Source organism: Dromiciops gliroides, chromosome 1, assembly GCF_019393635.1.
Source record: "Dromiciops gliroides isolate mDroGli1 chromosome 1, mDroGli1.pri, whole genome shotgun sequence".
In the NCBI taxonomy this organism is placed as follows: domain Eukaryota; kingdom Metazoa; phylum Chordata; class Mammalia; order Microbiotheria; family Microbiotheriidae; genus Dromiciops; species Dromiciops gliroides.
This window is the reverse complement of record NC_057861.1, coordinates 718219559-718242088: the sequence shown is the minus strand read 5'-3', so window position 1 is coordinate 718242088 and position 22530 is coordinate 718219559. Positions and strand designations below refer to the sequence as shown.

The 22530-nt window shown below is 38.4% G+C and overlaps 1 protein-coding gene across 6 annotated transcripts in view; it reads left to right on the top strand.

Annotated features, from left to right (window-relative positions):
- CNTN4 (contactin 4) overlaps window positions 1-22530 on the top strand; it is a 1173040-nt gene that overhangs the window by 1108558 nt on the left and 41952 nt on the right. For all 6 annotated transcript variants that reach the window (XM_043978091.1, XM_043978085.1, XM_043978087.1 and 3 more), the window contains one exon: window positions 20966-21141. In XM_043978091.1, the coding sequence (XP_043834026.1) occupies window positions 20966-21141 (176 nt within the window). The remainder of the gene's footprint in view (window positions 1-20965; window positions 21142-22530) is intronic.

Genomic DNA, 22530 nt, shown 5'->3' with positions numbered 1-22530 from the left:
TGACAACAGGAGCTAGAACTGTGATTTCAATGGTATAGGGTGTTCCTTGATGAGGACAGGTTGTTACCTACTCTCCAAATTACATTTTTAAAGAGTTGCCTAGTGTTGTTATTGTTGTTGTTCAGTCATTTGTTAGTCATTTTTTTATTCTTCATGACCCCATTTCTATTTTACAGATGAGGAAACTGAGGCAAACAGAGTTAAGTGACTTCCCCAGAGTCACACAGCTATTCATTGTCTGAGGACAGATTTGAACTCAAGAAGATGTCTTCCTGACACTAGGAGTAATGAGAGTTAAATGACTTGACCCATGTCAAAAAGCTGGTATGGGTCGGGGCAGGACTTGAACCCAGATCTTTCTGGCTTTGATGCCATCTCCTTTCCAGTATTCCATACTATCTTTATTATTACTCTGATATAGACAGGAAAACCTAACTGAACTGTATCAAAAATGAACTATTCTAGACAATCAAATTTTCTGGTTAACCATTTTTATTTTGACCAATGTTGAAAATCTTTCTAAAATGTATTGGTTGACCATATTCCCTCCGTATGTTCTATATGTTGAATGCAATGTAATTTGTTATTAAAATCTTGTGTAGTATGCCAGGATCACCATTCTGTGTATCAATTGTCATTGTACAAGATTTTGACTGTAGATATAGGAGTTATGAGACAGGGGTGGTGAACTGTTGGCCTGTGAGTAGATATGGCCTTGGATTTAATTTCCTGTTACCCTTTAGGTAAAACATTTAAAGAGATGGTAGCCCTGTATGTGACTGTGGATGAGAAAATGTTCTTTGACATTTAAGGTCACAATAAGTCACAAAAAGGAGATGTTGTTTCATGTGCCAGTAGAAATTCCAAGAGACAGGGTTCTGAGTATGATTAATTGATGTATAAGTTATGCTAGCAATAACCAATAAATTGAGTTCATTGGTCTCTCTTGATAACCAAAGACACCAAGAGATCATCACTGGCCACTTTAAATCCAGATCTGACAAAGCAAGACAGTCCTGATTGGTGGACATTTTAATGGGGAGGCGAGTTAACAGTTCTCAGCTCCTCCCTATTACTTCACCCTTCTAGCATGGAAAGGCATCTGGGGAAAGTGGGATAACCATGAAACCCAGGTACCTCTAGCAATCTCTGGCTAGAAAAACCACTCTGGGGATAGCTAGATGGAGCAATAGATAGAGCACCAGATTTGAGTCACAAGGACCGAGTTCGAATCCTGCCTCGGACACTTACTAGCTATGTAACCCCGGGGCAAGTCACTTTGTTGTGGGCAGAGCTTGTGACCTGGATCAGGGAATATCACACCCAAAGAATTGGAGACTCTCTGCAAATCTTGTAAAAGAGAGAGATTTATCAGAAGAGAGGAATATATAGCCAGGAGACATATCAAGAGGGAGACTGCCTTGCTGAATAGAAGAAGAGTTGACCTTTTATACATTTACAGACAAAGAAGGCTTTTTGTGAAGTGTAGGATTGAGTGATGAGCCATCAATCACACACCCTGCTGACATACAAGGAATCCATATCTCCAACGTATGGAACTTGCATATCTTCTTTGTATACCTTGATATGCTTATTGGTATTTATGTCATAGATGGAACTGTCTCTAAACATTCCAGGGTCTGTGTGAGCCCTGGGCTATGTGTCCTGGCAACATCATGTTCCTGAGGTAGGAAACAGGGATTGTCTTCACTTCTGGAATCTTTATTTTTAGTGTCTAAAGTTTAAGGATTCCTTAGGGGTTGGGGTCTCTTAAGTTTCTTGGGATCCCACACCCCACTACAACTTAACCCCAAATGCCTCTCAAAAAAAAAAAGAAAGAAAATAAAAGGAAAACCACTCTGATCAGGTTGTCTCTGGCTTAGTTTCCCCTTTGTAAATCAGATCACCCCCAGCTTTGATGAGGGAGAATAGCAAAGACATGTATCTGGGGGAGGACCTAGCTCAGGCTGGCTTTTGTTTACAGCATAAACAAAAATGAGGGTCCCTGCCCAGATTGATGCCTTGGGGGCTGGGATTAATTGCATTCCTCAAATAGAATGGGAGAGCTCTCTTTTGAGCTTGGCTAGGAAATGCGGGTTTTGACAGAAAACAGTAGATTACAAATTAATATTAAATATCAAATGTTTCAGCATAATGTTGTTTCCTCATTCATAAGGTCTACACTTTGCTTCTTTATCTATGTGTGTCTCTTTCTATGTGTATATTTTTGTGTTCTGAGGATATATTTGTGTTAGTCTTTCAGAATTTATATGTCCCTCTCTGTGTCTGTCCTCTGTCTCTCCTTTTTCATCCTGTTCCACCTCCCTCTCCTTTCTTTTTCTCTCCTTTATTCATGTTAGAGAATGAAAGTATATCTTTTTAAATTTCTCCTGACTTGTATTGAATACAGGAGAGCAGTTAGGTGGCTCAGGAGATAGAGTGCCAGGCCTGGAGTCAGGAACATCTGAGTTCACATCTGGTTTCAGATACTTACTAGCTGTGTGACCCTGGGCAAATCACTTGACTCCATTTGCCTTATTTTCCTCATCTTTAAAATGAGCTGAAGAAGGAAATGACAAATCACTCCAGTATCTTTGCCAAGAAAACCCAATCTGGGGTTATGAAGAGTTGGATACAACTGAAATGACTGAACAATAACAAAATTCAATAAAGGGTGTTTTTGTTTCCTATTTTTTCATTTAAAAATAAGATGGATAGAATTTTTTAATAGATTTATCCAAATAACACAAATTGCTTTCTCTTTCTATGGTCCCCAACATACTTTCTTCCATAAGTTAGTGATCTCCCATAGAAAAAAAAGTCCCTCTCTCTGACATAGCAAATTAAATGACATGTATAGTTTATCATGGGCAGATCCTAAAAGTACAATTTCCTTGACACTGAGGTTATTTTCCTTATTCTTTCTTTTTAGAATGGGGAGAAGATATAAAATCTCTAAGTTTGAATTAATTTTAACTTCACTTCATTGATCAGTCATGTCATTGAAGAGATTCATCACTAGGTTGGCTTCATTGGAACAGAAATTATGCAATGGGATTTGGAATTTGAGGCCCTGTGTTGGAATCCTGGTTGTGTTAGTTTGCATATGTGGCCTTGCACAAGTTATCTCACCTCTCTGGGCCTCATCCTCATCCATAAAATGAGGGAGTTGGCCTAAATGACTTCTTACTGCCCCACCCCACCCCCCATTCTACAGCTATATGAATTTTTGAAGGCTGTCTACTGTCATAAAGGTTTTGTTTTCTAAGTAGAAAGTTCCCAGATAGAAGAAACAAGAGATCCTTTAAGAATTCAAACGCTCTCTCTCTCTATGTCTGTGTGTGTGTATGTGTATACAAAACCTTAGAATAAAATGTAAATTCCTAATCTGGAGATTTGCAGTTCTTTAAGGAACAGACAAACATGCTATCTCAGCAACCACATGAGGGCAAAGCTCTAGCATCCTTATCTACTTTGAAAAGGAAATTAGCCTAAAGTCACAAAGATCATAGGCAAACCCAAAATCATAATAGTTACAAAAAGATTTCAGCCTAGCCCTTTGCAGTATTTTTACAAAGATTAAGAAAGTGCCACTAGGATTAAAAGAAAATCCCAGGGGCAGACCCCAGAGTCTCTAGCTATATAACAATCAGTATATTCTGTTTTAAGCTCCTCCAGATGACCTTTTCCAATAATTTTGTAAGAAACCAAAGAAATCTTGCATTTAGAATGTGAAACATCATTGCTTCTGTTCACCTGATATGTGGGCCTCACAATGGCCATCTGAAAAATGCAGAAAATCGCTGACAGGAGGAGAAAAAGAACAAGCCTGAAAGCCTTCTTGCTCTTCCAAGCTTTCAGCACCACCTGCTGTCCACAGCACTAATCCTTACCAGTCTTAAATCTGTTTGGCAGGATGGCCCGTGAAGCTAATGGTTTTTAGATGTAATGCCTACACCTGGTTTTGTCTTTAGAGAATAGCAACCCATCACCAATCTTGTTTATTTTATCTCATTTGCATTTTGTGCCAATGGACCCCTCTCCTACTAACAGAGATGCAGCCCAAATACCCACCAGGCAAAATGTGTTTAATCAGCAAAGACCTCATCATGTATTGTCCATGACAGGATTTCCTTCATTCTGCTGAAATGAAAGGAATAATTTTGGGAATGCTTCATCTGTGACTCAGAAGAGAGTTAATTGTATGTAAGGATTGAAGGAATCCAGCCTTTTTCTCAAACTGAAAAAAAAAAAGATTATTTTTATTTGATGACCATTTTTCTCCAAGGGCAAAAGATAACAGTGGTTTCCATTTATCATTCTTTCTTATCTTCTGTCACAGCCAAAAGAATTCCATTGAGTTGTTTTAATTATACCTTGGCTTGGTGATATAATTCATTTAATTCCTCTATGAAAAGTCTTCCTCTCTTCCATAGATCTATTCAGGCTTGGATTTAAATCCTAGCTTCCTAACAGTACTTCAAAAGGGATATGTTATAAGGGAAAGTGAAGTCTCTTTTCACCCCATTTTACTTATGCCTTGTTTATATATTCCTTACATTTACTTTGCATATTTTTTAATTTATTTATGCACAACATGATGTTTCCTCATGGCAGACCACAAACTTCTTGAGGGCAGAGACTCTTTTCTTTTTTCTTTGTGCCCCTGTTATCTTGTATAGTGTTTAGAACATTGTAGGTGATGAATTAGAAAACACTTTGAGTAATTTGCAGAAGCTGCCTGTTTATGAAGTTAACTTCTGTGAAATGCTTGAGGAGAATCAGATCCAAGGATCTGATTCATGGTGCTCAGTAAGTAATGATATTTATTCAATAATAACTGAAAAAGGAAAAGGAAAAAAAGCAGCAATGAAATATTTTTAAAATATGCAAAAGAGAAAAGTTCAGACAATGTCAGACATGCAAGGCATTACCTTCCACATTAAATTTAATGTACACTTTATTTTTTAAAACTGTTGCAGAAGGTTACTATTTCAAATTCAATCCTTCTTTTGTTCTTCTTTGTATATTGGAATGTTCATGTTTGTGAAGTTCAAAATAAAAAGAATTTTTTTAAAGAAACAGTAGGGTAGAAAAGATGAGACAGGAACCCTATTGTGGTACTTACTATACCCAGACCAAATGATTTCCCTTTTCTAAGCCAGCAAGGAAGAACAATGGAAAATGAGTTGATGAAGAGTTATTTTAAGGCCCTTTATGGTTTGCACATAACAATTTGTTATTAATAGTTGTAACCAACTTGGAGATTTGGAGGCTAACCAGAACAATTTGGCCATCATTAGCACTATCTTCATAATGAAATAGGGGCTTCACACCACAGGTTCCAAGGAGAAAATTCTAATCATGTTGATTATCATTTGGCTGTATGTTACCTACACTTGGGTGCCCTCAATTGGCTTGTGCGTAGCACTTTCTGTTTGAGGTAGCTGAGGCATATTAAACATCTCCTCATACTTTTCTCAGTCCTTGAAAATGGATTGGTAAGCATTCTGCTCGCGGGTGATTTGTAAATTGCTTTCTAAGAGGGCTCATGTTCATGCTCAATCTAACTAGGGTCAGAGTCTGCCTTGTGTTTTGCTCCGATGTCATTTGTCAAGTTACACAAGTTGTACAAAGAAACGAGTCAGAATCCTCAATAGCCGAGTTTCTGGGAAAGAATCGATTTAAAAAGCTTGAGTTGTGAAAGCGCTCTCTGCTGTTGATAGGTGGTTTGTGCAACATTTCAAAAAGGGTAAGCTGTCTTATCTGCTGCCAAGACAAAAGTATTGTATTTTTTTTCCAAATGGTTCCCCTTTCCTCCTTCAAAAAGCAAGGTCATGTGTTGATTTTATCATCAGAATAATAGCATGAACAAGAACAGTGCTGACAAAATCACATGTATTCATCTAATCCCCAAATAGTAATAATAATTTATGAAATAGCTGCAAATTAGGGCAATATCTGCATGGTGCCAGATTTCCAATTGGAAAGGGGGAAAAAATCAGTTATTGTATGTTTTGCCTATAAGAGGTCAAACAGTCAGGAATTTTCAGATACAGTATTAAAGATAATTCACAGCAACTATCCAGATTTCAGGTATTATGTTGAACACACTTTTTGAGAACATTGCAATTTTAACTAAAAGATGTGGCTTGCTTGTTTCCCTGAAGTTAAGGTTCTGAGAGGAGTCAGCAAATCAGAGGAAAGGGCCTCATGAGAAGAATATATTTCCAAGATGAGAAGTTCAAAGGTGGAGTAAATTTTCAGGATGGAGAGGTTTTTGTGGCATAGTAAAGAAAGTCGGTAACAGTGCTGGTTACTTTTTTGGAAATTTTTTTCAAAAGTCATGCTTCAATTTTGAGAGGAGGCAGTTGATGAATATATTGACTGATCTTGGCTCACTGGTATAAAATGAAAGCCATGAACTTTAACACACGGTTGCATTTAAAAGTGATCATTTAAGGTAGGAGGTTCAACACCACCACCTTAATCAATCAACAGACATGATTAGGTTTTTTAAAAATATGTAAACAAGACTGTCTCTGAGCACTTTGTTGCAGGCAAACTCCACTTTAATTGGATCAAGTAGGGAATAGTCTGATTGGTTAATCAAACAAGCTAACCTTCCCCGGAGGTTTTTAAATAGTGAAGAATTTCAACAGTTACTCAGTTCAATGGTGTGCCAGCCCATCAGTGAAAGACTACAGAGTTGGAATCACCTGGAGGGCTTATATCCTTTCACCTGTACCAGAGAATCATAAGGGTAAGGAGTAAGACCAGAAGTCATGCTCTACTCTCCCCAACATAAACACACTGACCATGTTATTGAAGAAACTAGACCAAATAGCAGACAATCTATCTAGCCTAGAGTAAAGAGAGACACATCAAGGACAAACTGAAACACAGACAAATACAGTGAACCCCAGAGGGAGGAAACAGCTTCAAGGAGTGTGATCCCTTATACTAAAAAAGAAATGCTGGCTCTGAACTGTAGGGAGGAATTGATCCTCATAATGCAGAAGAGCGCTTTACCCAAGGGGACCTTCAGAAGGATTCCGTAATGACAGAATGACCATCCAGAAAGCAAAAGTTGTCCCACTATCACATGTATCTTCTATAAATGCTCTTTACTAAATTTGTACTTTAACTTTGAGCCCAGGGACTTCTGTGTGCTTATGGGTGGGGTGGGGTTTGGGAGAATGTTTCTAACTTCTGTTATTGCTACACCCTTTCAGTACATATCTTTGCTTTAAAAAAAAAAAGTTGATTAAGACTGACTGATTATCCATAAGAATAACACTGGTTGGAGTTATTAGGGTCATAGTACTAGAAACCCAGCCAATCAAGATTATCTCTAGCATCCTGAGAGGGGAAGTATGCAACCAAGCCTCTGGGGACTCCAATCAATGAGCAATGGTTAGGGAAATTGCTTCAGAGAAAAGACTACAACAATTCTTGTTGTTGTTGCAATGGTTTGAAACCAAACTTTTAGATAAACAAGAATCAAATTAAGCTTTTAGGTTAACTAGAAAGTCATTAATTTACTTAAGGTATAGGCAGGGATACTCAACCCAATGATATTCATAAACATTTATCAGGCATCTACTACATTCAAACAAGATAGCCTGCTAAGCATTTGGGGATAAAGAGATGAGTTAGCCAAAGTTTCTGCCCTTAGAGAGCTACATCCTAGTAAAGGAAAGAAGGCATTTGTACAAAAGCAATACTATAACATCAAATACAGTACATTTGTAGGAAAGATCTAAAAGTGTTACAAGACATATAAGGAGTTACAAGACCATTTCCATTTGGATGAGTCAGGGAACTTCATAGAAGGGTTGGCATTGAAACTGGGCCTTAGGGGGCAGGTAGGTGGCACAGTGGATAGAGCACCGGCCCTGGAGTCAGGAGGACCTGAGTTCAAATCCAACCCCAGACACTTGACACTTACTAGCTGTGTGACTCTGGGCAAGTCACTTAACCCCAATTGCTTCAACAAAAAAAAAGAAAAAAAATCTTAAAAAAAAAAAAAAAGAAAAGGAATTGGGCCTTAAAAGACGGCTCAAATTCTATTAGGCTAAAATGGAGAACTAAATAGTTGAAAAATATGGACAAAGAGGCCAGAAAGCATGGGGTGTATTCAGGGAATGATAAGTAGTCCAGTTTGATTTGGCTTAGTATATAACATGGAGTAGTATATTGTATAGGATCTAAAATTTTGGTTGGATTATAGTAGATAATATAATCGAGAGTATATGATATAATATAGAAAGCCTGTAACATTATAGGGTCTGGGTTTAAAACTTAGCTCTGATACTTACTGTATGTATGACCTTGGGTAATCTATCAATCAATAAGCATTTATTAAGTACTGCTTTCTGCCAAACTTTGTGTTAGGCACTAGTCAATTCAATTCAATAAAATTTATTAATTATCTACTATGTGCCAGGCATTGTGCTAAGTGCTGAGGATACAAATAAGAAAAAGAAAGACAGTACCTGCCCTCAAAAAGCTTACAATCTAACTGCAGAAGACAATACACAAAAGCTGAAAAGATGAGGTGGGGGGAGGACCAGAGGGTAACTGACATGGGAACATGATGTTCCCTAAGTCAAAACCAAGCAGAACTGCTGATAGAAAATGGAGTTATCTTAAAAGATAATCAGACACTTAGAATACAAATACAATGAAACAATCTAGACTCTTAATGAGTGAGCATTCTCATGGCAACTTCCTTGAGTTTCACTTTCCTCAGCTGTAAAATGAAGAATAGGACAAGAAAGCCTCTGAAGTCCCTTCTAGAGCCATGATTCCATGAAATAAGAATGGAAAAATGGCTTGAAGATACTTCAATATCATGTATGGCCTTGAAGAGCAGGCTGAACTGGACTAGGAAGGTGTCATGAGGACTGTAAGATAATAATACTACTCTGATACTAGTGTTTAGGATAGTCTAGAATGGCTGAGATACCAGGAACAAGGAGACAAGTACATTCATGAATTTGTTTATCCCCAAATACAATCATTGGCGCCTTCATTTGAATGAATAAATGGGGATAACATCTATAATACTTTCTTTGTTCCTGTGAACATCAGTTGGTGTTGGCATGGCTCTGCTTTACTCACTTAACAATGTGTGGAAGTCAGCCACTTGGAAAGTGTTTGCTTTCCAAAAAGACAGAAGTGCTAAGGAACTCACGAATGTGCATTGCAAAGTGGACAGAATTTCCTTTCACCACTTTAGATGGTGCATATTTTTGCTTATGTGTGAACATATGCCAACTGGACTGGTCCAACTTTCAGAGAACTCAATTTCTTTGTGCCAAATCCTTGACTATAGCACATAAGCAACTGTCCCTGAGATAGTAGCAAAGAATTGAATTTATATTTCTTGTTAATGATGTATTACTTCAGGTGATAATTAGTTCCATAATTTAAGTAGGATGAATACTGAATTCCTTTTTTTAGTTCTCTCCCCCATTTAATTAGAAATGTAAACTTTAAAAAAAATACCAAATTGTGTATTTTCTAGAGGCTAATGCCATCCAGCTTTTTTATCTTTCTTTTATGTGATGCATGCTTTTAAATATCACATTTTAGGGAGCAAAAAATCCCCCAATGGTAACTTCAGGGGGAAAGTAATTAATGGGCACAGATGGAGAGCCAGAGCTTACCTAATGCCAAGTTAATCTTTTGGTGGCTCTTTTTCAATGTTTTATGAAAAATCTGGAGTAAATAAGAAGACCAGTACTATAGTACAGTCTGTATCCCAATACCTCCAAGGTATATCTAAAATCCTCATCAGCCAGTCCTGTCTTTAACAAATTATCATTGAAAAAAAATGTCAAGGACCTACTAAGTATAGGGCTTTGTTCTTGATGATAGAAATGGAAATAAAATGGCTTTATGAATTTGAACTGCCTTCAGTCAAGCCAGAGAGAAAGCATATTATCATTTTTTTTTTAAATCCATGGTAGCCTATGCCAAGTGTGTAAGGAACAATATAGACAGTAAGCATCCCAAGAAGTTAGGTGATAGAATGATAAATTGAGGACTTGAACAATCAATGAAGGCTTTATAAAAATGTATCTTAGGATCATGGAATTGTGACTCTAAATGTTATATCTCATCCAACTTTTCACCCATTTGGGGAATCTTCCACAATATTTCTGACAGATCACCCACTTCTATTTAAATACTTCCCAGTAAAGTGGGATACAGTTCAAATGGTTATAATGTCCTTCCTTAAACCTGCTATGAAATATCCATGATATTTCATGGGTGTGGGTGCCCCTCCATCACTGCACTCCATCACATATGTTTTCTCATGCTGAGCAACTCTCATCTATGCCTTTCCATAAAAATTCCAGTCTACCCAATGCATTGGAGACCTTCCTGTGCTCTTTTAAATAATTCACAGATACTTTTACAACATGCATTGTCTATTTGTTATCCCTTGCTCTTCCCTCATGACTGCTCTTCCTCCCTTCCATGTCCTTGATGATATCTGTTATTCCACTTTTTGCATTTAAATCCTCATTTGCACTATGCTGCAACTGCCATGAGTCTTCCCATTATCTTTCAGTTAACTGCAATTTTGATTTTTTTTTAAGAATGTGGGGCTCTATGATTGACATTCATGTTCATTTTGCTTCTATGGATCCATATTTTTAATTGATGTAGGTGTTCTGCAACCATGAAGATTACAAATCATTTGCACTTTTTTATGTTATGTAAATCTTATCTATGTTTCCCCCTAAGTCCTCCAAGGGTAATACATTTAACATGCTGAACAGAATTTTCTAGGTCTTTTAACATTAATATAGGAGATAGAGGGGCAACTAGGTGGTACAGTGGATAGAGCACCAGCCCTGGAGTCAGGAGGACCTGAGTTCAAATCCGGTCTCAGACACTTAACACTTACTAGCTGTGTGATCCTGGGCAAGTCACTTAACCCCAATTGCCTCACTAAAAAAAAAATATAGGAGATAGATAAAGAGATAGAGATATATGGAGATAGAAAGAGATAGAAAGATAGACATGGATAAAGAGATAGAGATGGATATAGAAATGGGTGGATGAATGGATACATACATACATACATGCATACATACATACATATATACATGCATACGTACATACATATACATAGATGTGTTGTCACCATTGATAGAAGGTAAAGTCCTTGTGGGCAATGACTGTTTCACCTTGTTATATTGTCAGTACTTACTATGGTGCCTGGCAAATAATAGTTACTTAATAAGTGCTTATTGATTGATGCAAAGGGTTTGGACTAGATGTCCTCTGAAATAATTATATTATAATTTTAAAAAATATTAGTTATACCTGTTTATATTTCACTTACTATGTGCCAGGCATTGTGCTAATTGTTTTACAATTATCATCTCATTTGATACAACATTCATGAGAGATATGTGCTATTATTATCCCCACTTTACAGATGAGGAAAATAAGGTAGATATAGGTTAAGTGACTTGATCAGCTAGTAAGTGACTAAGGCCAGAACTGAATTCAGGTCTTCCTCATTCTATATCTAACAGTCTATCCACTGTGCCATCAAGCTAGATCTATGATGCTATGATACTATTGTAATGTGATACCATTTTAATACTTAAGCTAATTACCTCTATCTGCTGCTCTCACTACATGACTAGCTCAATTCCTTTTCTAATATACATCTACTGATTGATATCTTATAGGCTTTTCTTTCATAGAAATCTTTGTTGGCAATAACCTACCTACCCTCCAGATCTGTCTTTCCATTGTCTTTTGGTCTAGCCAAAAAAAAATTAATTCTTTAGAGATTGTGCCAGTCCCTGATTCACAGCTATCGTATTACCAGAAGAATTTTGGTGTTAAAAAGATGGAATTGTCTTTCAGGGATCAGCCTACAATTATTTGAACTGCTGTCCCATTTTCCAAATTCACTACATCTTACTTTCGATCTCCTATTCAGTTCTGGGCCCATTACATTGACAATCCCATGCCATACTCATTCTTTACTCTCTTTTATTCCTTCTCTCACCACCTACCCTGAATCCCATAACTAGAGGCTCTTCCTCTCAGTCTAATACCCACCAAGGTGTTAGCTGATAGATAACATCAGAGGTATTTTCCTTCCAAGAAGACTATCAGAAGAGCCTATGAATGAAAATGTGAAGAATAAGTTACTAATGGAGAATTTTAAAATATTATGACAGTTGATTGAGGGAGATCTACTCTACTTCCCAAGCCTTACCAAGGTTAGGTTGTGGGCATATTATTTTATTATTATTATTATTATTTTATTTTTTATTTTTTGTCAGGGCAATGAGGGTTAAGTGACTTGCCCAGGATCACACAGCTAGTAAGTGTCAAGTGTCTGAGGCTGGATTTGAACTCAGGTCCTCCTGAATGTAGGGCCAGTGCTTTATCCACTTTATAGCTGCTCCTGTGGGCTCCAATCCCTCTCTCCAATAAGATCATGTAGTAGTCATAGAATGCTAGACTGGGAATCAGAGAGACCTGAGTTCAAATCCCACTTCAGCCATATAGTAGGGGTTTGACAGAGGACAGATCTCTTCTCCAGACATCAGTTTCCTCATCTGTAAAATGAGAGTTGAACTTGATGACTTTTGGGGTTTCTTTCCTTTCTCCATCTGTGATCCAATGATTCCTCTCCTAAGAGGAACTTCTAGGATCACAGGGCCCTAACTGGAAGGGATTTACAAGGTAATTTAATCCAACCCCCTTGTTTTATAGGTGGGGAAACTGAAGCCCAGAGAAGCAAAATGACTTAGCAAAGGTCCAACAAATAGTAAGAGAGAGGATTAAAGTCCAGGTTTTCTTACTCAAAATCCAGTTCTCTTTCCCTGCATCATGCTCTTTCTTCCCATCCATATTTGGCCTCAGGAGCACAATGTCCACTCCTCCCTATCTTGTACATTTGTATATGAGAACATTTTGCTTCAGCTCATTACTTCTCTGCTATCATAAATATAATGGTAACCACCACCACACACATATAAGCCCTTTATTGGAACCTAGGACCTGGCTATATTCACAAGAACATCTATAATTCTGACATAACACTCCTTGGGTAATGTAAAGAGGTATTTTAATTAGCTATTTATAGTAGAAAGTCAGCATGGTGGGGCAGCTAGATGGCGTAGTGGATAAAGCACCAGCCCTAGATTCAGGAGTACCTGAGTTCAAATCCGGCCTCAGACACTTGACACTTACTAGCTGTGTGACCCTGGGCAAGTCACTTAACCCCAATTGCCTCACCAAAAAAAAAAAAAAAGAAAGTCAGCATGGTATAGTGGGAAGAAGAATGACTTGGAATCAGAGGACCAGATCTGAATCCTAGATCTACTGCTTACTGTGAGAACTTGAGCAAGTCATCTGCCCTCTCTGTGACCCCCATCCCCTCATTGATAAAATGAGAGAATTGGGTGGGATGATTTCTAAACCCCCTTCAACCTCTACTGGTTCATGGTCCTATGAGATGCCTACCTTTGTGGTCCTCATTAGTAAAATGCAATCAAATCACACACATTTTAGTACTGTTTACAAAATCATCATGCCATCATTTTTCAAGAAAAGGAAAACATTATGGTATGACTTAATACCTCATTGTGATATGTTGGGTACTTAACAGAAAAGGCTCCTCATTCCAAGGGAAATTGCTTTCTCTACAATCTGCACTGTATCCTTTGAGACTAGCTGCCTGTGAACCCCCAAAATAGCTTCCAGTTGATAACAAATTCACCTTGTTTCAATAGACATCTTTTTAAAAAAAAATGAAGTCCTTTTAATAAGAAACCTCCAATAAGGCTATGACTGGTGCTACCCCACCAATGAACCATGCTGAGAAAGAGACAACTCTGCATGCTACAAATGGAAAGGATAGACCTACGCTGAATCCATTTCTTGTCAGATTGTTGTTAACAGCCAGGAATTAAGCATCCTTGTGAATCAGTTCCATAGAGTAAAAGAAAGATTAGACTAGGAAACAGGAGAGTTAGGTTTAAATCAGGTCCCTCCTATTTACTACCTATGTTAGAGACAGCTATGTGACTCAGTGGCTAAAGTACTGGGCTTAGAGTCAGGAGGACAATAGTTCAATCCAAGCCTTACACACTTACTAGTCATGTGACCATAGGACCTCTGTTTTCTTCAGTTTCCTCATCTGCAAAATGGGGATGATGGTAACACCTACTTCCCAGGGTTGTTTTGAGTATTAAACAAGAAATTGTAAAGCACTTCATACAGTCCCTGGCACATAGTGCGCTCATTATAAATGTTAGTTATTATTGTCATTGCTATGGTTATTGTTGTTGTTGTTATTATTATTAAACTGCATGGGCAGCTAGGTGGCACAGTGGATAGAGCATTGGCCCTGGAGTCAGGAGGACCTGAGTTCAAATCCGGCCTCAGACACTTAACACTTACTAGCTGTGTGACCCTGGGCAAGTCACTTAACCCCAATTGCCTCACACACACACAAAATAATAATAATAGGGCAGCTAGGAGGCACAGTGCATAGAGCAATGGCCCTGGATTCAGGAGGACCTGAGTTCAAAGCCGACCTCAGACACTTACTAGCTGTGTGACCCTGGGCAAGTCACTTAACCCTCATTGCCCACCCCCCCCAAAAAAAGTTAAAAAAAATTATTAAACTGCTATCTGCCTCAGTTTCCTAAGCTGTGAAATAAGGATAATAATATCACCTACCTCCCAGGGTTGTTGAGGGACCAAATGAGATAATATTTATAAGGTGTTCAGCACAGTGCCTGGTACATAAAAGATATTTAATAAATGTTTGTTTCCTTCTTTCTTCCCTTCCTTGGCAAGTCACTTTCCCTCTCAAATTCCCTAGTCTTCCCAGAGGGAGTAGGGCTAGATGATCATTAAGATTCCTTCCATCTCTAATACTGTTTTTCAAAGAACTAATGCAGATTTTGAACCTAGAATCCTGACGCTGAAAAATGATTTTTTTCCATAGTTGCATGGAGAGAATATAATACTATAGAAAAACATTGACCTTGGCATCATGGAACCTGATTTCAGGTCAGCCATGACCTGCCTGTGTGACCTTGGGCAAGTCACTTCACTTCTCTGGGACTCAGTTTCTTCCTTTGTAAAATGAGGGAGTTGGAGTAAATGACTTCTAAGACCCTTCCAGCTTTCCATCTATGCTCCCACAATCCTTTGCCCAACAGCCTCCTCTAGTAGCAGGACTTGCAAGAGTTTATCACCACCTTGGGCCCAAAGGCAGCATTTAAATCCAAGCACCTTGACTCCAGATTCAGGACTCTTTCCTTGTTAATAATTGGAATCCATGTAATTGATTTGAGCATTAATAGTTTGTTTGTAATTAACTCCTTTCCTGAATTGACACGATTGATGAGTAAAAACAAAAACAATTAACATTTGTCTTCTGTTAATCTTATGGAAGACTGTATTGCAAAAAGAAATAAAATAAAATGACCTATTATTGAACTCCGGGATTAGTTAAACACTCAGCAGAAATTCTGATTCCTTCAATTCCCCCACCCCAGTGCTAAGAACTGCTGAATTTCTGCAGGATGAGCTGACCTCGAGCAGGAAAACTTGTAGTGTCATCCACCCTTTTTATTATTACTGTTGAACTACCAGTAAATCCAAGCACCAAGACACATCTTGAGTTCTAATTACCTTGGAGAGTTCCAGACACCAAACAATAGCAGGAGCAACTGTCCACTGCCGAGGCAGGAAATATAAACTCCTTTTAATCCTGAGAAATTAAAACAAAAAGAAGGAACCATTTCTGTTTCCGTAAGAAGCCATCTGGTTATTTGTGTGTGGATATTTGCATTGAAATCTCTCCTACGAAAAAGCATCCAAATTCATGACACTGGAACCAGGAGTACTGAATAAATAAGATTGAGCAAAGCCACATAGCTGCCAGAGTTTGGGCCTTTTTTGGCCTAATTGCCTCTGATTCCAAGGAGGCCTGGCAGGTATCTACAAAACACCTTCAGCTTGTTTCCTTCCTCATCACCTCATCATTATTGTATTGCCTTCTACTTGGTCTCCCTTCACAAGTCTCTCCTATCCAATCCTACCATGCAGTTGCCAAAATGATTTTTCTAAAGCATCCCTCTCCCCAACTCAAATACCAGTGGCTTCTACTATTAAATATAAACTCTGCTGTTTGGTATTTAAAGGCCTTTGCAACCTGGCCCCAACCTATCTTTTCAGCCTTTATTTTATTTATATTATTTTTTATTTATAATTTATTTATTATCTTTATTTATGTTATTATTAATTATCTTTATTTACATTATTACTCCCTTTCATTCTCTCAACAGTCCAGTCAAAATGGTCTTTTCACTGCTCTTCACACCCAATACCCCATCTACTTTCTCCATGAATTTTGCCCATAATCCCCCATGCCTGGAATACAGTTATTCCTTCCACACCATGACTTTCCCCATCAAAGTTTCCATATATTGCAGGTTGGCATAAGAAATTAAATAGGAATTTGGGGGGAAGTTTGGCATAAGCTATAGATGACACGTGAAGGCCAGCAGACAACAGAGAGAATGTTTAGAAACTCAGAAATGCACAAAATTTATGTATAGTATCATATAGCTATAACATCAACATATTTTATCTTTTAATACCACAATAATTCAGACTTCTGCTCTGGTATGAAGGGAAGGCCAAAACAATTTTTCACAGATTTTCCAGATCTGGGGACAATGTTCCCCTTACGCCCACCATGTGAAAGAAATAACTGTACATTTCTTCCTCAATTTCCTCTCTTAAAACCCCTAGTTTTTAAGACCCAGATGAGACATCTCCTTCTACAAGATGCTTTTAGTCCTTCCTGTAGCTGGTGCTACCCTTCCCCAGAAGTCACATTGTATTTATTTTGTATATGCCCATATATGTAAACATGTTGTCTTCCCTCGTAGAAAAAAAAAAGCTTCACTTTTGTCTTTCTATTTCTAAGGCCTCGCACACTGTCTGGCACACAGTAAGAGTTTAATAAATGCTTGTGGATTAGTTCATACTGCTTAATAACTATGTGTATAAATTCCATAAGAAGGCCTCAGTGAATTTGTTAGCCAATACTGGCCTGTACACTCCCTATGCTGAAGAACATTCTTTTCTTTCCATCCAGTACACAATTATTAAGCAACTGCTGTATGTCAGGCAACTGAGTACAGAAACTACAAAGACAAAGAGCAAATAGCCCTTATCCTCAAGGTATGTCTTTTATTAAGGAATCCAGAGCTTCTGCAACAATCAGAACAGAGCCTCTATCCTAAAAGTGAAAAAAAAAAATGAATGTTGTTTCCCTAAGAAAAAGCCAGCTTCAGGGGTAAGCTTCAGGCACCAATTACCCTGGGATTGGAGGGGGGTATTAGCACGCTATTCCCCACTTCTATCTCTGTCCTCATGCAAGAAAACAAAACATTTTTTAAGAGCTGACACTGGATTTTTTACTTTTCACCCACGATTTTTTATATTTCAGCTGAAAGTCCATAGAGCCAGTTTTTATAGGCGTGAAATCATCTCTGCTTGCAAACTGTCTGCTGCAGTGATTTCATCGCTATTACAGCAGACTCTGACCAGCTTCACCTCTATGATCATCTTTCTCTGAAGCCAGCTTTCCCCTCACTATCTCTTCTCTGCCAAACTATTTATTTCCTTTTTCGTATAGAACCTTGCAATTGGTCTCCAGCTGAGCCTAAGCTTTCTGACTTAGATGATAAGCTCCTTGAAGGCATACACTCTCCCTTCCTTCCTTTCTATCCCTGCTGAAATTCAGCACATTACTACACACATAATAAGTACTTGAGAAATGTTTGGTCAGTGAGTGGGAAGCGTATTGAGGAAATGAGCAAGAGTCATTTTTATTTCAAGATTTTGCTTAGAATAGTATTATTTTTTTACTACCACCTTCTCAGATAAATAAAATATTTGTGTTATGATGTAGTATGTAATACAGTGGAAAGATGATTGTCTCTGCAGTCAGAATATTCTACAAAGTGCCAGGGTTCCAATCCCAATGTTGCCATGTATTACCAGTATGACTTTGGTCACGTTCTCCTGGGACCCTCTGTAAAAGAAGGTTTGGACTAGAGATCTCTTCTAGCTCTAAATCGGTTACCCTATGACCTAGCTGTATTTCTGGTGTAAATTTTAAGCCTGTATTTCTACAAAGCTAGGCAATTTCTAAGGGGCTTCCACCTCCGGAGCCTATGATCCTAAGCTTCAAAATTCTATATCTTAGATATAGTCCACCATGACTCCAATGCAGGGAGACTGTCAGGTACTCATCCTATATTCAACTTGGCTCATCCAATAGTCCCTAAAAGCACCCCCACTTCAATCCTCATGTTGTTCATCAGTTACCTCCATTTTTACAAAAGAGCCAAAGTATATTTAGCTGTTCTCTACTAGATTTCAAGGGTTGTATGGGGTGGTTAGGGAGGACTGGCATCTTTGGTGTGGGGACTTGCTAAGTCCTTTTCAGAGCTGCTCATCCATCTTCATCCAGCTCTCATTTGTGGTTCCCAAGAAGCTGTAGCATGCATAGCAGCCACACCCCCAGCAAAACCTTCTCAGAAGATGGGCTAGGTCAGGTCAAGGACTGGAGCTTGGTCAGACACCAGACACCAAGATCATCCACTGAATCCTAGACCATTGCCAGTCATCTTGACTTTTGTCTTGCCACTGGACTTCATTGGTTCTGGAAGACAGAGTGAGGTTGATGACTTTGTGCAACTCTGACTCACTTAAATCCAATTCACAAGCAAGTCAAGACAGCGCCCCATGATGTCATTGGGCCTCTTCAAAAATGAAGGGTGAACAACAAGAAAATGGTAAGCTCTTTGAAGGCAGGTTTTACTCATCATTGTATCCCCCACAATGCAAGAGGCAACCAGTTAAAGAATAGGCCTAGGATCAAGTCCTCAAGAGAGGGTGACCTGGGTCTGCCCTCTAACACATTTTGACTGCGAACCCCAGACAAGACTCTTTAAGACTAAATAACAGGGGCAGCTAGGTGGTGCAGTGGATAGAGTACCAGCCCTGGATTCAGGAGGACCTGAGTTCAAATGTGACCTCAGACACTTAACACTTACTAGCTGTGGGAACCTAGGCAAGAAGTCACTTAACCCCAATTGCCTCACCAAAAAAAACAAAAACAAAAACAAAAAAAACCTAAATAACAGAGTATTTGCAGATCTGTATTAGAGTAAGGAATTTCCTCAGTAGGGAACTCTATAAATAAGTGAACTCATTGTGTCAAATTTCTCTCCCAAAAAATATCCCCACAGCACTGACCCTAGTAGGCACTGAATGCAGTTTTATTTTTGAAACCCTCACCCTTCCCAATTGCTAGTGCCCCACCTCACTAAAAACCTTACTCTGTATTTGCTTTATACAACATATTTTAACATGTTTATAATCTCCATCCCCAACTATATACCTGTCATCCACTGACTTCTTACTATTTCCCAAATAAGACATTCCATCTCTCAAGCCTGGGCTTTTTCTGCTGCTTGTCTCGGGGATTCTCTTCCTCCTCATCTCCACCTCCTGACTTCCCTGGCTTTTGTCAAGTCCTAGCTAAAAGTCTCCCCTTCTCTGGGAAGCCTTTCCTAAACCCCCTTAATTCTAGTGCTCAATCAGTTCTGGTGATTCTCTCCAAAATATTCAGTATAGAATTCATTTGTACCTAGTTGTTTTCAAGTTGTCTCCCCCATTAGACTAGGAACTCCTTAAAGGCAGGACCATCTTTTAACTATTTTTGTATCTTCAGAATTTAGCACAGTGCCTGGAACATAGTAACTGTTTAACCCATGTGTAATGGCTGACTGACTAGCTTCTCTAAGAAGAATGCAGAGTTCTTGGAGGCAAGGATTATCCTTGTACCCACAGCACTTTGCTCTTCATGAGTATTGGCTGAAGTGCATTGCCTAGATGAATAAACAATTTTTTAAAAAATAACTAAGCCTAAATCAGCATTTTACCTAATGTATAGTAGGGAAAATCTGTATTTGAGCCTGACCTCTTGTCGCTTACTGACTGGGTGGGATTTTTCAGACCTCCTGCTTATCTTTCGAAATGGAGGAGATAACACTTAGCTACCAACCTCAAGAGGTTGCTATGAACATCATTAAGCCGACCCTCTCATTTTACAAATAAACAAGCCCAGTGGTAACAAGCACCAGAAACATGATTTGAGTTTAGGTCTTCTGATTTCAATTCCAATGAGCTTTCCATTGTGCCACAGTAGGATTGCAGATTTAAAGTTGTAAAGGATTTCAGAAGTTGTCTCATCCAATTCCTTCATTTTACATATGAGGAAACTGAGGCCCAGATAGGATGAGTGGAAAAAAAAGTAATGATGAACATGAGAATGTTTTACTTTTTTTTTGGGGGGGGGGGGGTTAAGTGACTTGCCCAGGGTCACACAGCTGGTAATTGTCAAGTGTCTGAGGCCAGAATTGAACTCAGGTCCTTCTGAATCCAGGGCTGGTGCTTTATCCACTGTGCCACCCGGCTACCCCCACCATGAGGATGTTTTGTTATCCATAAAGGACTATATAAATAAAAGTTATTATCTTAACCATTCCTATTTCTTCATGTTTAAAATGACTGACTAAATTGAATCCACCCTTTTCACTTTCTGACCTCTAAAAATGGCTTGCTTTAAATGTTCATTGGTGGGGGCAGCTAGGTGGCACAGTGGATAGAACACCGGCCCTGGAGTCAGGAGTACCTGAGTTCAAATCCGGCCTCAGACACTTAACACTTACTAGCTGTGTGACCCTGGGCAAGTCACTTAACCCCAATTGCCTCACTAAAAAAAAAAAAAAAAACTAAAAAAAAAAAAATGTTCATTGGTGTTTGACCTCCACAGGCTCATCAGTATTCTTTGGTTTTTATTTTTTGTTTCCAGATCCAACCCGCCTTCTGGTACCACCATCCAGTATGGATGTTACTGTTGGAGAAAGCATTGTCCTGCCTTGCCAAGTATCCCATGACCACTCGCTGGACATTGTCTTTACTTGGTCATTTAATGGACACCTGATTGACTTTGACAAAGATGGTGACCATTTTGAAAGAGTAGGGGGGGTAAGTATTAATATTAAACATCCAGTGACAGACCAAACTGTCAAATTTCCTAGGGTGCCACAAATTAATTTAAAAGCAATTTAAGAGATAATTAAAATTATTGCTTCTTTTAAAAAGCATATTGGAGATTTTTGTTCTAAGGCTCTTTTCTAGGAAATGCTTAAGAATTTGATTAAATTTTATTATTCTATTTTCTGTTTTATTAATCTGGGCAGTTTATAGTTCTGTAAATATTTATCCATTTCATCTAAATTGTCAGTTTTATTGGGAAAAATAGTTCCTAATAATTTATTTTATTTCTTCTCCGTTGTTTGTCAATTATTTTCCTTTTTTAATGCTAGTAATTTGGTTTTTTAGATAAAGTTAGCTAATGGTTTATCTTTTATTGCCTTTTTTAAAAAATTCCTAGTTTTATTTATTAATTTAATAGTGATTTTTCTTCTAATTTTGTTAATCTCGCCTCTAATTTTTCAGGATTTCTCATTCAATTAAATTTAATCCACCAAATATTTCTGAAGGACCTACTATGTGCAAAACACTGTTCCTGGTTCTGGGAATATGCAAATGTAAAAATGAAACAAGGCTCAATCCTGAAGTTTTCATTCAACTGCTTTGTGGGGGGAGCAGGGGACAGCAGCAGCATCAAATATAGGATCACAGACATATCTAGAAGGGTCCATCGAAGTCATCTAGTACAACTTCCTCAATTTATAGAAAGGGAAAGTGAGGCCCAGGGAGGTGACATAAGTTAATTGTCAGAGTCAGAATTCAACCCATTTCACTGCCCACACTGTCTCCCCAGTGACTGCCTTACCTTAAATATAAGGTAGTCTAAGGAGGACAAGAACACCAATGCTAAGAAAGTTAGGAAAGTCTATATAAATGATGTAGGACCTGACAGAAGCTAAGAATTCCAAATGTCAAAGATAAAAGAGGATGTGCATTGCAGGGATGAGGACTGTTATTAATTCATTCTGTACCAATATATCATAGAACCAGAATCAGTGATGGCAGATATGTGGTACAGTGTATAAGGTGCCCAACCTGGAGTCAGGAACACTCATCTTCCCCAGTTCAAATCTGGACTCAGAGACTTACTAGCTGGGTGACCCCGGGCAAGTCACTTAACCCAATTTGCCTCAGTTTTCTCATCTGTAAAATGAGCTGGAAAAGGAAATAGCAATTCACTCCAGTATCTTTGCCAAGAAACCCCAAATAAAATCACAAAGAGTCAGATGTGACTTTTAAAAAGTGATCAAATAGCATGACCAATGGCAGCTTCTTTCCATACATACATACACACACACATACACATACATATACACAAACAGGCATGCACTTAGGTTGTTGAATGAGTTCATTAGCACCACCAGAAGTCATTTATGATGC